Source organism: Mytilus californianus, unplaced genomic scaffold, assembly GCF_021869535.1.
Source record: "Mytilus californianus isolate M0D057914Y unplaced genomic scaffold, xbMytCali1.0.p SCAF_3, whole genome shotgun sequence".
Lineage (NCBI taxonomy): Eukaryota > Metazoa > Mollusca > Bivalvia > Mytilida > Mytilidae > Mytilus > Mytilus californianus.
This window is the reverse complement of record NW_026262679.1, coordinates 55,432,117-55,449,114: the sequence shown is the minus strand read 5'-3', so window position 1 is coordinate 55,449,114 and position 16,998 is coordinate 55,432,117. Positions and strand designations below refer to the sequence as shown.

Here is a 16,998-nt window from a genome sequence, read left to right as displayed (position 1 = left end):
GTGTAATTGGAAAGGGAAGATGTTTTAAATAACTTTGTACCTTGAATTTGATAATAATATTAGCAGTACAATGTTTTCTTTATTAAAAATTTTAAAATTGATAATACAATTGTCGGTGTTTTTAAATGGACTTCCAAAAAAGACACTAGTATTCTATCTTTTGTTTAAAATCTACTATGAAGGAATAAAACCATTATACATATTAGACCAAATGCATCTTTCGTTTTCTTTCCTTGCAATTGTCAGTTCGTTTTCGACTTATGAGTTTGACTACAAAATGTATCCGTTTGGTATCTTCCGTCTCTCTTTTTGTTTAACCCTAACACTTAATCGAGGTCGTTATTTTTTTTATATTAAGTTTTTTTTAAATACTATATTTTTTGAATACCTGTGTATTGATTTTTTAAATGGTGGAAATCTTCTGACATTAAAACACATTGAACTTAATCTGAACCTTGCATCTGCACATGTCTAATATAAATTATGCAACAAAATGATAACAAAACTATAAGATACACATATGCTATTATGAAATAGCATACTAAAACATTAAACATTATACAGCTTATATTCTTTAGTAGCTGAAATGAATAAAGCGATGTGAATTGTTCAGAGTGAATAACTTAAAAGTTAATTTGTCTACACTAATATATTGTCTTACTTTCCATTATTCATGTTATAAAAACACAATATGCACCAATGTCAGTAGACAATCAGCACAATCCCATTTTTTTCTAAAACTAAACATTTTACAGGTTGAAAATCTTCTTACATTAAAACACATGGTACTTAATCTGAACCTTGCATCTGCACATATCACATATAAAGCACGCGATCTAATTAATACTATAAGATACATATATGCCACTATAGAATAGCATACTTAAACATTAAACATTATACTGCTTATAATCTGTAGTAACTGAATATGTATACATCGATTTGATATGATCAGTGTGACGCTCCGGGTCCTTGGAATCGTTTGAACGAACCAACGCTAATAAATTGTATCTGCATTATAGAAATTACAGAAAACAAAATTTGAACAGAAGAAAAACCACAAAAACAGCAATTAATCAGGCTGATGGAGAGGTAAGTAGTCTCTACAACGTTAAAACATTGTTGAGACGTTATTTTTGTTGTATCCGTTCTTTAATTCGGTGATTGGACTTTTATTTACCTGTAAGAAACCATTATGTTACCTTTAACTGTCCAATATTTTAAAGAATAACCTCATTTTTCTTTAAAATATTGGACAGCTGAAGGTAGCATAATTTATTCTTACAGGTAAATGATAGTTCAAGGACTGAAAAGAAATCCATCAATACACACAATTTGCTTTTTTTCATTTTGAAAAAAAATACAACAAAATAACTAATAACAATTACACAAAATTATTTTTTTATTAAGTTCACCTTCCAATACAATAATTTGTTACTCATCAACACGTTTTTTTTCACCTTTCAAATTGATTTTAACACTGCCAACATCAATACTTATTTCACAGCTCATATTTTGGGTTGTCTCCTTTAGCGTCAATTTGGTTGAGAATGATCGTTGTAAGTTTATTTTTTGCAATTAGGTATTTTTTTTAGCACAAGATATTTTTGTTGTTGAAAGAAATGAAGTTTCTTGATGAACTAAGGTGCTAGATTAATTATATGTTTGTTAAAAATTTTTTAAACAGTTTGTAATTGTGTTATATAAATTCAAACATAAAACTCTTTCCGGTATTGAATCAAAAAAAGGTGAAAAAAGCAAACACAATACAAACTTTTGTTAAGATTTATTTTCATCAAATGTGTAAAATCTGCGGCCTCAGACCCGTCCAATATATTTTACAGAATGGACTGTTATCGGCGTATATCCTTTACAGACTCAGAGGGAATACGACTTAGTCATCTGTTAAACAGATAATACAAGACAATCATACAAGTCTTGGTGTTTCATTTTTTTGTTAGGATCCCTATGTCAGTAATACATCAGTTCCATAAGACTGAATTACTATTTAGAATAGGCATTTGCTGAAACTGCTGAATAATAAGGTATCTTTTCCAGCCACGACTAGCATTAGAATGGAAGTAAATATGTTATACTTTGAGCTATATCGATATGTGCACTTCAGGTTTGCATAATAACTGATCAAAACTGTGTTTTAAGTACGGTAAACATGCTAGGTTTTAAAGTTCTTTTAAAATCGTTCAAGTTCCACACATACCAACGCGCTTATAATATATTCACCACATGATCGGCAACATGTTGTATACGCTGCGTTTAAACATATTTCTATAAATCATTTCACATCCCAACAAGTACAGTTTAATAATACTCCTTTCAAAGCAGAGATATATGCATTCTCCAATATTCATTGTGTCCAGGTATATATATTCAAACCAGGCACGACTTTATAAACACCATAACACTACAGGTGCGATATGTCGATTGGTTCTACGGAAATGCATTTAAATTTTTACACTGTTGAATGATACTTAAGTTTTGACTATTGATATCCAACTGATTAATTTATGAAGAACACGCTTTAAATGAACTTGAAGAAAAATAATTAAACAACAACAAAAAAAAAGGAAATTGATTAAATTCAAGGCATGAGGAGTCCAAATATATAGTCTTAACTTTTTTTCCATACACTAAAAGTGTTTTAACTGTAACGTTGTATGCGTACATATCCGTTGGATAACTTACCCATACCAAATAATCGGGATAAGTGTATTTCAAAATCAAATTAAAAGTCATATGCATACCTTGAAATACGTTTACAAAGAAAATAAGCGAATTTGGTATGTTAGCAAATGATACAACTATCCACTATTGTCCAAATTACGTAGAAGTTAGTAATTATAGGTCACCGTACAGTCTTAAAGAATGAACAAAACCAATATCGCATGACGAACACGCTTTAAATGCGCAAGGTGCACAATTACATTTGCACATATTTCATCAATGTCTCCTGTCATTTGATTTGTTTTTATTTGTACAGTACATTTATTACATTGCTATTTAAAAGCAGACAACGATATCTATATATGATAGTTTTATGCACATATTATTGAAATATAGGATGACTATTTGCGTCTCTTTTACTGGTTTAAATATATTATACGTCTTTTAAAATTCTTTAATTTCCAGTTTAAACTGATTCTATACAATTGAAAATAACAATTTATAAATGTACTGCTTCCGAAGTACTTTTCTGGATTTACCTTCACAGGGAAGACTCGTACTCGTACTACTTGAAAGCCAATGATGTATAAATACCTAAACACTTGAAAATCTATTTGATTCAAATGAACATAAAAGAAATCAGAATTAAATCCATCTGAGATTAGCTTTGTCTGATTGGGTTGGAATCTTAGCTTCAAAAACAGAATTCATTTATCAGCGTAGAATTAATTGCAAAATTCTTATTGCTTCATTCGTAGTCCCGAATATAGTTCCATACATACTGTATATGGTGTAATGATGAATGGTGTAATATTGTAGTGATGTTTGGGGAATAGTGACTGGAGATTTTTTTTAAATTTAGTTTGTTTTATAAAAGATATATTGAAATTTGCAATTACGTTGCTCTATGGGTAATTGTTAATGATTCTAATCTTTCATGATTACAATGAGGAGGAAGGGGACATAGTGTATGATGTATGGTGTGAGGGTATGATATAGGGGAATGACATATGGTGTAATGGTGTATAGTGTGAAGGTATTTCGTATATGGTTAAAGGTATTTAGTATATGGTGTGAAGGTATTTAGTATATGGTGTGAAGGTATTTAGTATATGGTGTGAAGGTATTTAGTATATGGTGAAATGATGTATGGTGAAATAGTGTATAGGGAAAGTGGATTGTCCGAAACATTCAAAGAATGTAACAATGTTGAAAACGTATGATCCTACAATCAGTGGTTTGGACTGTTTCTACACTAATAAATGACTTTGTGTTGTCTGTCATACAATAACGGGTTAGTTCGACTGAATCTGATACGGCTCATTTTTATAACTACTGCTTAAAGATTTGATTATAAACCGTCAATCATTAGGAAATTTTCAGCTTTTCGAAAGCTAACGTTTTTTTTGTTGTTGTTGTAATTATTCTATCTTGTTCAATTATATAATCATATGGTAATTATCTTTTATTTTACATTCGACAGGATTTAGAGTGACGTTTTTGTTTGTAAACGGGATGTCAAAAATACTTCTTTTTCTAAATAAAACACGGAAGACAGAAGTAAGATGTGGATAACCCGAGATAATTCTCAAATTTAAAGCAAAGTCTTTTAACCTAGTTTTCTTTTTTATTAAATGCATTCGACACTGTAATTTATGCTGAATATGCTGTTGAATAACAGTCTGCTTTGAATGCCCTGTTTTTATATTGTGAAACATGGAAACTTAGAGTATACACAGCCAAAACTAATACTGTTATATTTTCTAAGGGCAGACAGGCTGAAAATGCGCATTAAATGAAATGATGAACGTTTGTCGGGTTATAGATGAATTTTAATATCTTGGTATAATATTTTTCTGGAAAAAGATACCTTTCATAGATATAAGTCTAGAATTGTAAAACAAGCCAGGATCGATATGTTCTACATTCTATGTGTTGCAGAAAGCAAGAAAATTGTGCTTACCAATAAGACTTCAATCCAACGGTTTAGACCATTCGCTTGCAGTTTATCTGACGATATAGGGCCTGTTTATTAAAGCAGTCTTAGGATTAGGACATGTCCTAAAACCATCTAAAGACATATCTTTATCCTAAGTGGGTTTAGCAAACATGTCGCGATTTAGGTTTTTTCCTAGGAATTAGGACACCAATCTAGGTGCCTTAAGATGGTTATAACTTTTTGAAATATTTTATCATACTTAGTTTGTATCTTAAACACTATTTTAAGTCAGTTGGTTGCAACCTTTGAAATTATAGTGAACAGTGAGATTTATGCTTTCAGGAGAGCCTCTTGTTCGGAATCTGTACATTTAGAATTCCTCCTTTTGTTCATACTCACTCGTAGATTTTAGGCAGTACTGATAAATATAGTTTAACCAACTCGTATTCATATAAAATATGCACGAGATTTGCATTTGAACTCTGTTATGTATGAAATTGTGAGATTTTGAATTCAACTCACTCAAAAATAATTCATTACAACAACAATTAGGATAGCGATTAGGACATCCTAGGTAAGATAGTCCCTAGAGACCTGTGATATGCATGCTTAGATATGTCATAGGTCAGTCCTTAGTCCATCCTAAATCATGTCCTAAGATATGTCTTAGGAAAGATCATAGGTCGATAGACAGTAGACAAGTCTGAACATTGACTGAAAGATTAAACGCGATTGAATAATGTATTATTCAGACTTTTCAGATGGTGTTATTACTATTGATTCTCACAAATTATTTTTTTCATAATTCTACGAGGAGAAACAAAATCTATGAAAATAGCATATTTACATGTTTGAATTTCATTTTCAAATATATAAACACGCTTTTTGGCAGTTAAGCAGTTCTATAACTATTTTTGCAGAACTCGACTTTTTACATTTTAATTATTTTATCTTTGATTGTTGATTGTTCAACGATGTGCATCATGAATGCTGCTTGTTTTATGGTAATGAAACGAATTCTGGATCGTATACACTAAAACTTAGTATGTTATCTTTGTTTTTTTCAAGACATTTTATTTGGATTTAATATCTTATAATTCACGAACTTATAAACTTTATATTCATCTTGTATATCCTTTTGTTATCTAAATTTACATAGGAGGAATTTTATTTTCATATCTTTTATTTTACATAGAATAACGTTTATCGTAACATTTGATAAGAATTTATGATACAACATAAGTTGTTCAATATCAGTAATACAGGACAGCATTTCTATTTGTGAAACTCAGAGGGTTGACTGCATGGGGTATAGATAAATAGTCATCTGTACTTTTCTCGTCCGACAGTAAACCCATGTTAAAAATGCGTCCGTTTGGCAAAGCGGGGTTTACAATTATGAAGCTACGTCAATGCCTGAATGAAAACATTCTGCCCTAATCAAGATCATCCAAATCAATAATATCCTTATTTTCTTGTGACAGTCTCAATTTCAAGATCTTCATCTCGGTCGACCAACTTTTGAACTTATCAATTAAGAACTATTGTAAAATATTCTCATGTGGTATTGACTTATTTATATGATATACATGTATATAATTATCTATCTGCTTCGGTTGATCAGTGTTTGGTTTTTTACAGTTTCGACCGTTTTTTTTTCAATATTAATGAGTAAGACTGTTAATCTGTTTTTTTTTTATTTGAAGTTTGACTTAATAAATCAAGGAGGTCAATGTGTCAAAAACAAAGACAATGTGTATTGTTTCAAAACTGGTACTTTCTGCCTTGCGAAATGAAACATTTGATGTATGCAGTAATGACCAACATATTAATGAAAGTAACTGTGAAAAAGGTCCTACAATATATATATGTTTCTGGCAAGAAGCAAGAAGCTAAGTAATGCCTATTTAACAGTAATGAAACAGTTGGATATAAGAAATTATAGACTCAGCAAAATAAAATATAGCACTTGCCTACGGTTTCAGACTTTGCTACGATCATAAAAAGCGTTTGATGCCTTCTACCCTTCTATGATATCGGATATATGTAAGACAGATTACTCCCGTTTAACCACGATATTAAGCATTTTTTTTCGATCTTTTATACAACAACTACATGTAGTTACTGGTGAGCGAATGTCGATGAATGCATGTATTATTTCTGGTATAACTTTAATCGAATAAGGTAACCATCGTAGAACAGCGAAATATAACGGCTACATTATTTGGGTTAGATATAAATATACCTTAATACATAGATATCCTTTGTTTTGATTGGTTGAAATCTAGTGTACTATCACGCATTTTCTTTTATCAGATGAATTTCGCTCACATTTCATCATCACCGAGCGGTTCAGGAAATGTTATCTTCTTTCGACTGGTGCATAATGTATTTCCGTTAGTACTTACATTTATACATGCATGAAATAAGTACACTCATATACACACACTAATTAATTTATATGACTTTATGTTATTATAGTTTCATATATGTATCAATATTTTTTTGTTATCACTTCAACCCTTTTTTAAATCAATCTTTTGAAAAATAATTAGTAAAATGTAACATGTACAACAAAAATAGTTTGAATTTCATTTTTTTCTGTACAGGTGTTATTTAACATGGGGAGAAATTTTCAGCCTTTGTAGCTTCTTTGACTAAAATACAAACCCTGGGAGCTGGCAAAATTGTCAAATTTAACAAAGTTTGGACGAATATCAATAATGATTATCATCCAAGCACTGGTATATAAACGGCTCCAAAACCTGAGGTGTACCAGTTTTCATGCACCGTACTGACACCAAATGATCAAACCCTTCGTGTCTTCCTATGGAAAAATGACACAAAGACAGTAGGTATTTTTCCTGGCCATTCCGGTTATAACAAACCGTTCTCAGAATAAATGGGCGTAGAATAAATCGAAATCAGAGAATATTTCTCGTGCCAATAATACAAATATTTCGGACCTAATTACTATTACAAAAAAACAAAGGCAGAAATTACTTGTTAACCAAGCTCTGTTCTTTACCTATTAATAAATTACACCAAATTTTAGAGGATTGCAACACAATTCCATAGTGCAGTCCTAAGTATGAAAATGGTCCAAATTATAATTGCATATTGTTATTTTAAACTGTTTCCCAAAATTGTTCGCTCTGAAGATCATAAAAAACATTTCATTAAAACAAATATGTCAATAAAGTTTTGATTTTGTAAATATTGCAGGTATTTTTAATGATCATTCCGTTTAAAAACCAATTCCTGGTTATTTTTTATAATACTGAGCTCCCTCTTATTTGTTATGTTTACAAAAAATCTACCCGGAAATATGTGTTTAATCATAGCAAAGTTTGTAAAGACGTTAATATTTGTGACAATACACATACGTCATAAAATTGCAGCAATTCTAAATACATGTATGGCCCCAGTTCCCATGTTATAACAGGAGACATTAACATTGTCCATGACCGAGATTTCAATTCATTCCTTAGTAAATGACATAAATATTGTCCCCTTTCAATTACAAATTAGAATGAGTATCGTTACATCATCCACGACTCACTCCGTACCTACTGTAAGAAATGGATAAAACGTGAAAAAGCTGACAACAAATCCTTAGATTCTTTTTTCAATTCAGTAATGAACATAGTTGATAGTCGTATTAAGTATTTTAAAGAAATATTTACTCCTTACAACAACCATGATAGCCCTATTTCTCGTATCAAACATAAGCTAAAAAAACTCGCAAAGGAAATTGTTTTTGTCTCGGCTGATAAGGCTGCCAATAATATCATTATTGTTTTTACGTAAATTAAACATTTAGGTTCTGCAAAAGGAAATCGGGAATTCACCAACATTCCAATTGACTCCTTTTTCGGAAATTGTCATCTGTAACAAACATAAACTTTTAGCTACCTCTTTACAAGCAGAACCGAATACTAGTTAAATGAAAGTTCCAACTATGTACTGGCTTCCGAAGCTGCACAAGACACCTTACAAATATATATTCGTCTTCAAGCCATTTCCCCACTACTAAACTGTCTATTCTACTTACTAGTACACTTGGTACAATAAAAAACCTGGTAATAAATTGTTCAAATAAGGCCTTTGAAAATAGTGGATTTAATTATTTTTGGAGTGTCATAATTCATTGGAAGTACTTGATAAATTGCATGCTCATATTGGTGATTTCGAATCTGTTCGAAGTTTTGATTTTTGTACCCTATCTACTACTTTGTCTCTTAATTTCATTAAAAAAATCACATACCTAATCAAATAGGCATTGAAAAAGTCAAAATGCAAATATATATGTTCAAAATTTTTAGTCATTTTTAGTAACAATAAACAAAAGAACTATGTCAATTGGACCTACTTTGATACAATAACTGCACTTGAATTCTTACCAGATTACATTTGTGTTCTCTATAGAGATTCCGTATATCGTCAAGTTATCGGAATTCGAATGGGGACTGTGCACCACTTATTGCGGACCAGTTTTTGTATTGTTACGAGTTACAATTTATGACTAAAATCAGCAAAGACCCATCGAAACAACATCTGATACAAAAATCAAATAACACTTTTATATATTTGGATGATATATTTGCTCTCAATAATGACGACTTCAGTATGTACACTAAAGAGATTTATCCTGTTGAACTGACTTTAAATAAATCTAATACTGAGAATGAATACTGCCCTTTCCTGGATCTTGATATATATATATATCTTTCACGGGAAGCCTAATACCAAAATTTACAATAAAAGAGATGATTTTTTAATTGCCTATTGTTAATTATCCATTTTTAGATGGTGGCGTTCCCTTGTCACCATCTTATGGTGATTATATATCTCAACTTGTTCGATTCGCTCGTGTATGTAACAACGTATTTGATTTTAACGAAAGAAATATATGTATTACTGAAAAATTAATACACCAGGGTTTTCGATATCACAAACTTGTCAAAACATTTCCTAAATCTTTTATCATCGGTACAAGAACATTATTCGTAAATATAAATCAACGTGTAGACATCTTATACGTTCAGGTATTTCACATCCCATCTTTTATGGTAATATTCTATACAAAGCACAAAAATGTCGTCATTCACCTCAAAGTCTAGCCAAACCTTTAAACAGACTTATTCAGAAGGGATATAGTTACGATACTGTTCTCATGTCATTAAAGATGGCATTTTTGGAATTATTATTGATTCAATCATAGGGTCTTTGCATCGGAAATAACTCATTTATTCTAAAACCAGTTGTTGGCATGATACGGGTTATGTTCTTCTCGTATATTTTACGATGGTATGATACTACACTCCTAACGTTAGGGATTGTGCTTGATTTTCATATGATGATGACATAATCTTTCAGTCAGTGTAATTTAGGTCTGGAGCTGGCATATCAGTAACTGCTAGTAGTCCTTTGATAATTTATGTTGATCATTGTCATTTTGCTTAGTTTTTTCTATTACCTATTCTAACATCGGACTCGGACTTCTTTTAAACTGAGTTTTACTGTGCGTATTGCTGTGTGTTAGTTTATTATACATTAGCTAGAGGTATAGGGGAGTGTTGAGATCTCACAAAACATGTTTTACCCCGCCGCATTTTTGCGCCTGTCCAAGAAACCTCTGGCCTTTGTTAGTCTTTTTTGTTTTTTTAATTTTGGCTCATTTATATGTTTCGGAGTTTAGTGTGACTTCCATTTTCGCTGAACTAGTATTCATTTTTATTCAGGGTCCAGCTGAGGCCCCGCCTCCGGATGCGGGATTTTCTCGCCGTGTTGAAGACCCATTAGTGGCCTTGGTCTGTTTTCTGTTTGGTCGGGCTGTTGTCTCTTTGACACATTCTCCGTTTCCATTCTCAATTTTATGTATATCAAACAATGAGTCAATACCACATGAGAACATTTTACAATATACTTCCTCATATTGATAAATATTCATAATAAATTTCAATAACTCTTAAACATATATAAGACCTGTTGCAGTAAAGATTTTCAACACCAACAATGTGCTTTATGTATAAACCTCCTGAATGCATATGAATCCTCTTCATATATATGTACAATCCCACATGGCGTGTTATTAGTGGTGAACTTATTGATTTTCAATTCTTCTCTGCTGAATGTTTTCGACGAAAGGGCGAAATGCTACGATTCTCAATCCATTATTGGAAATTTTCCAATGATAATTCTGTCAAGGACAAATTAAGACAATGGACAAAAAGTAGTAGAGAATACAAGAACGTACAAAGACACTTTTCATCGAATAAGCTATACATTGGAAGTCGCAGATTTAAATAGAAATTATAACTTTCATGCCATATATTAGAATTGAAACATAGATGAAAAAGTAGATCAATTTTTACTCTACTTGATATATAAATAAGTAATACTTTATGAAAAGCTATATACCACGGGGTCCACAGTTACAGCCAAAATGTCTACCATAGTAGCCACATTAAGATATGGATTCACAAACTTTTAAAAACCTATTCACGTATAGACAATTATAGTGCGTTTTGCTACTTAATTAAAATATGCACCTGTTTTACTGTCTAAACAAGTATTTCTTACAAAAACTTTGTATTTGGATACTAAAACATTTTAAAGATCTGTTATAGTACATACTTTCCACATTCAAGAGTATCAAACATAACTAACCTTTCCACTGCTTTTTGTCATTCTAAACTAGAAAAAGATTCATAAAAAAGAATGGCTAACGCAGATGCAAAATATCTCGTTTTAGGAACGAATCTTTAATCATACTTTATAAAAAAAAACACCCTCATATAAAACAAAACCAAATACTATAGAAGGAATGAAAAGAAATAGTATGAACTTTAACTTCAATTTCCGCTGTAAAGATGATGTCCTCTCACTAAAAAAATCAAAGTTTGGTGACTATCTTGAACGCATCTATACCATTTTAAATAAACAATACAACATATACAGTTAAGTCTGCTTTATATCTTGAATAACTTCTAGAAATTGACAATAATGGTCGGTTGAGAGCAATTTTTACGACAAAAGAGATGATTTCAACTTTCCAGTTTTGACGACCTTTCCATTTCTATTTAGCAACAATCCATCAGCGCCTGTATATGGAGTATATATCTTCAAGCTGACACGATATCCCAGAGTTTGGTTTCCTATTAGGATGTCTTTGAAAAAGGAATGCTGCTTACGAGGAAGGGGTTCCTAGTGGTAAATTATAGGTCATCCCTTCGAAAGTGTAACGGATGCAATTATGATTTGGTTGACCGTTACAAAATATCTGTGTCACTGATTACTACGGATATGCTATGATTATGGTATCTGCAACCTCGTCAACTTTTCATCGATTGTTACATCATCGATGGAAATGAACTGTGTGCACTTGTCGAGGACTTTATTTGTGGTAAGTAGACATGATACAGGAACTTCACAAGACGCATGAAAAAATTTAAGCATTATAACCCTATAACTTTATGTTATTCTAATAGGTTATTACAAATGATAAACAGAATGAAAAATGTCAAAGCCATTTGTTCGAAAAATGTATGGACTTGGTTATCGAGCAGAAAATCTGTGTAAAAATTGACATCCGCATACTATTTGATAAGGTCGTCTTATCATGATGTTAAAGTATAAAAGTTTCTTTAAAATGAGCTAACAATTAGTAAATATATTAGATTGCACGTAATGATGATACTTGAAACCAATTAACTGTTAATTAACATGAAATATTTAGATAAATTAGGGAGATAATACATTTTAAGGGGATTTTACCACCCATATACAGATATACTTTTGTGGAAAGGATTGAAAGTTTTGGTTTCGGTAATCAACTTATTGCTAGAGAAGAAACTGAATTTTAACTTTCCGAAATGTAAACAATAATTAAACTTTAATTGTAACAAACACTGTTGTAAGACTATTGTACTATACTTAAGCGAAAAGAAGAAAAAAATGATTCAATTGGAAACTCTTAAACTGGTTTCTGATGATGAATCATGGATGTTACGTGGTTCTTTGTATCATCATTTGTGATGTGTGATAGTAGTTGCTGCCGTCGCCCCATCGCAATCTGTCACTGAAATTATTGTTCAGTTGTATATACCCACAGCAGTTGTACCACCATCCATTATAGTCAGCTGCATAATTGCAATTGTGGTCAAGATCATAGGTAGAAAAATGTCTTCCATTGTTATCATTCATCCAGTTTCCTGCAATTATGTTTTCAAAAAGTTTTGTTTATAAGCCATTTCAATTTCTTATTCTTTTTTCTACATATAACTAATTCAAAAACAGACATTTTCACGCTGGGGTTATTTTTGCTCATTTCGTAATGAAAAATATTTTCGAAAATACCCCCAACGCGAATAGTTTATAAAAAGCAATGTCAAGTGTGAACTTACCGTTGATACGCAAATTCAACCACTCGGAAAAAAGTTTATGCAGTGATATCGCAGAAATGATAACTCGCGAACATATCCGTGTTTACAATATACATCACATGTATGGGGTTATGTAATCTCGCTGCTATAAAGTGAATGTAGTCAACTCAAACATGTAATACAAGAACATTTTTTTTATTTCTTTAACGTTAATAGTCATTTCATTTACTTCATACCAGGTAGAGTCTTAATATGTGTAAACGTAATTTAATGACGATTAATTGTCTAACTGTTTTCGAAACCTTCTGGACAAGAACTAACTTCAACACGACTGTAATCCGAACTTTACTGACCAATCTGGATAGACTGTTACTTCTAAACATAGATCAACCAATATGTCCAAAATATCATCTGTTTTTTTGGTTAAATTTTTTGTTGTTGTCTTATTGAGGCATACCCCATATATATATCATGCATATACAAATCTAACTAAGTTACAACAATCAAAGTTTGATTCGTCAAATAGAACAGAGATTCGTTCTTTAAAAAATATCTAGTATATGATTACTAATTGGAGAACTTTCCAACAAAGACCAAAGAACATGAATGTTAACAACTATAGTTCATCATACGGCCTTTAACAATGAACAGAATCCATATTGATTATAAAAGGGTGGCAAAATATGAACCAATAAAAACAAAACCAATGGCCTCATATATACCAAAATGTTAACGGAATTCGATGATTATTACTACAAACAACAACCAAAGGCAACCATTGGATTATAATCGCCTTGGTTGTGGGAGTCTTGTGTGATTTAACATGTCTGCAAACATTTAATCCTCTACGTAACTATGCCAGTGGTTTAATAGCACAACAAAGGAACAAACTGTAGAAATCAGTTAAATTCCAAATGTTAAACGCTTCTGGTATAATTATTAATGCTGATTTATGCAAAAGACAGAACGACAAAAGATACAAATAGCCAATCATCGAGTATTGTATCTTCTAAAAGTTAGTTTATAAGTCCAATTAAAAGTTAATTATTTAACCATGTTATCTAAGACTAAAATATCAATCAGTACACCTCCAACGAATTGAGTGTAAAGTCTATTATAGCAGTCTGAAAAATGCATGACCATTTAATTACAATCTATATTTGATTAAAAAGTGGTTAAAACTACTCAATTTGAAGTTCTGAGTATTCGTTAAATGTCAATTAGAATTTAACATTTTTGTGCAGTCTGCAGGAGGTAAAAATATACCCAAAATTCGGACTTTTAGATGCAATTGGTCATTGTTGTTATTTATAATTAAGAATACCATACGAAAAGGTAACACATGTTATAGTATTAAATATATTTAGCTTTGAACGTTATTTTTAAATTTTCTGCAGACAACATTGCAGTAAGAAAAACAAACACCCCAACAAACGCAAACAGAATATATATAAGATAAATAAAACGCTGTATAGAGTAAGGTAAATCAACCTTCATAAAACAGAAATTTTCTTTATACATAGATTTTTACATTGGTACCAATGAATTGTCATATTTATCCAATCAAGATAGTTAAATCATCGAATTTCAAAGTCAAGTCCGAGCCTCGGCGAGGACTTTAAAATTGATAATTTAACTATCGAGATTTGATAAATCCTACAAACCACGAATAACTATGTAAGAATCTGTTTCTCTGGTGATTATCAAATAAATTTAAATTTTTGATAAACGAAAATCCCCATTCGAGCGCCTTCCACATTTCACAAAGTTGTCAATTTCTCTAACACCTGTTAGCACATTCCGATTCATCCAGTGAGCTGATAAAGGGTATGACCCTCAAACTTAGTCAATCATCTTCTGAGATCAACGGCAACTACACGTTGATTAAATTTTTATTATACAATGGGTCCCGAAAATGTTAAATTGCCAAAGAATTAGAGAAAATATTTACAGTTTCTATAGTTGTTTTTTTTCTCACCGCATTAAAGGAAAACCTCAGAGTTTGATCAGAATTTAACAATACCTATATATATTCAGTCAAAGACTTGACTAGAAAATAGACGTTTGGTCATTTTGGAATTCTCTGGCTGTGGAAGCTACGCTAAGGCTCGAGCGTCTTACTTTTCTATGATAACTATTCAATCACCTTTGCGATAATTGACGTTTAATCCGAAGCTTCGTGTAGGGTACGTGTCACGGTCTGTGTATGCTACAAATCTGGAGCCTGTAATTCAGTGGTTGTCGTCGTTTGTTGCTGTATATCTTATTTGTTTTTGTATGCAAATCAGGTCGTAATTTTTCTCGTTTGAATTGTTTTACAATTGTCATTTTTTATAGCTTTCTATGCGGTATGGGGTTTTCTCTTTGTTGAAGGCCGTGCGGTGACCTATAGTTGTTAACTTTTGCATCATTTGGTCTCTGATGGAGAGCTGTATCATTCGCTATTACACAACATCTTCTTATTTTATACATGTTAGTCATAAATTAATATTGAACAGTTAGACATTATACACGACAAAACTGCATTTTACCCCATGCAAACTGAACATCATGTTTTTAAACAAGCATGATGGTTGTAAAAAAATATAACTTAATCATTTTTCTAGGAACACGAAAAGCAAATGCAAAAAGTTGTCTGGATATTTAAAATTGTGCCCTCTAGGAAATTTATAGCCTTTATATTTAGAAAAGGGAATCAGATCTGACTTACCTGCATTTCCGCTGTATCCATTCACTGTTAATTCATAGTGTACTGCTGAATCACCTACTGCAAATGTGCTGTACTCAGCATAATAGTTATTGCCGTAACTGTCGACCAGATCCACCCGTAATTTAAACGACCCTTTGCTTGTTAGAATATGTATGTATTTGTTACCTGGATAAAGAAACATAAGCGTATACACGAATAGGAGTTATACTAAAACAATCACACTAAACTGCTATCTATTAAAAGATGTAATTATACTTAAACTGCGAATTCATTACAGTAAGATACTCTGCATGAAAAGACCGCATTTTACCCCATGCAATCCGCAAATCATAAAGTTGTTTATAAATAAAGGCAACAGTAGTATACCGCTGTTCAATAGTCATAATTCGATTAACCAAAAACAAATCCGGGTAACAAACTAAAACCGAGGGAAACACAACAACTATAAGAGGAAAACAACGGAACAACATAAACACTGAACTACAACAAAAGCAAACGCCAACATACATACAAACGGACTTTGTGATAACAACTGCCATAATCCTGACTTGGTACAGGATATTTTAAGAAAAAATGGTGGGTTGAACCTGGTGTTATAGCTATCCAAACCTCCTGCTTATATAGCAATGTTAAAAATACAGCTAAAATGACAACACTACGTGACAGGAATATAGTTCAAACAAACGCAAGAACACTCAGCACAGAGAAGTACATAAATAAATAATATAATAGTACATTACAACATGTAAACCGCAGAATACCAAGGAACACCTGCCATAAATTTACATCAGCACACCAGGACACCGCAAACGAAATATAAACTGCGCGTCACATGAATGGATCAACGTCACAAAAAGTGACGTATTTTTTTGTGACGTTTATATTATCACATGTAAATTTCTAAAAATAAAATAGATTTGTTTTATTCATAGACACGTACAAGAATATAAATTAGGATTGAGTTTGTAAAATGCTGTATATATGCCAATTTTTTGTTTTATTATACTGTGTACGAGTATGAAAATTTGTTGTTTTTGTCATAATGTGTATGAAAATTTGATGTTATTAACATACTGTACATGAAAATGTGATTTTTTCTTAAATTTATCATACTATGCATGACAATTTTTTATTTATCATACTGTGTATGAAAATTTGTTGTTTTTATCATACTGTTTATGAAAGTTTCCCTCTTTTCAGTAATATGTCCATACTGGGACTAAAAATACGATATAAAAGAAACAAACAAAACTTTACAGTTACGTTCTAGTCAAACAGTT

The 16,998-nt window shown here is 31.5% G+C and overlaps 1 protein-coding gene across 5 annotated transcripts in view; it reads right to left on the bottom strand.

Annotated features, from left to right (window-relative positions):
* Positions 1–16,998, bottom strand: part of LOC127734918 (fibrinogen-like protein 1) — a 166,323-nt gene that overhangs the window by 138,963 nt on the left and 10,362 nt on the right. Inside the window, exons 5-6 of one of the 5 annotated variants that reach the window (XM_052244956.1) lie at positions 15,719–15,883; positions 12,068–12,837 (exon numbers count right to left, since the gene is read on the bottom strand). The exons of the other annotated variants lie outside the window; for them this stretch is intronic. Coding sequence (XP_052100916.1) covers positions 12,632–12,837; positions 15,719–15,883 — 371 coding nt within the window. The 3' untranslated portion in view covers positions 12,068–12,631. Of the gene's footprint in view, positions 1–12,067; positions 12,838–15,718; positions 15,884–16,998 lie in introns of those variants that run through there. 5 annotated transcript variants of the gene reach the window in all.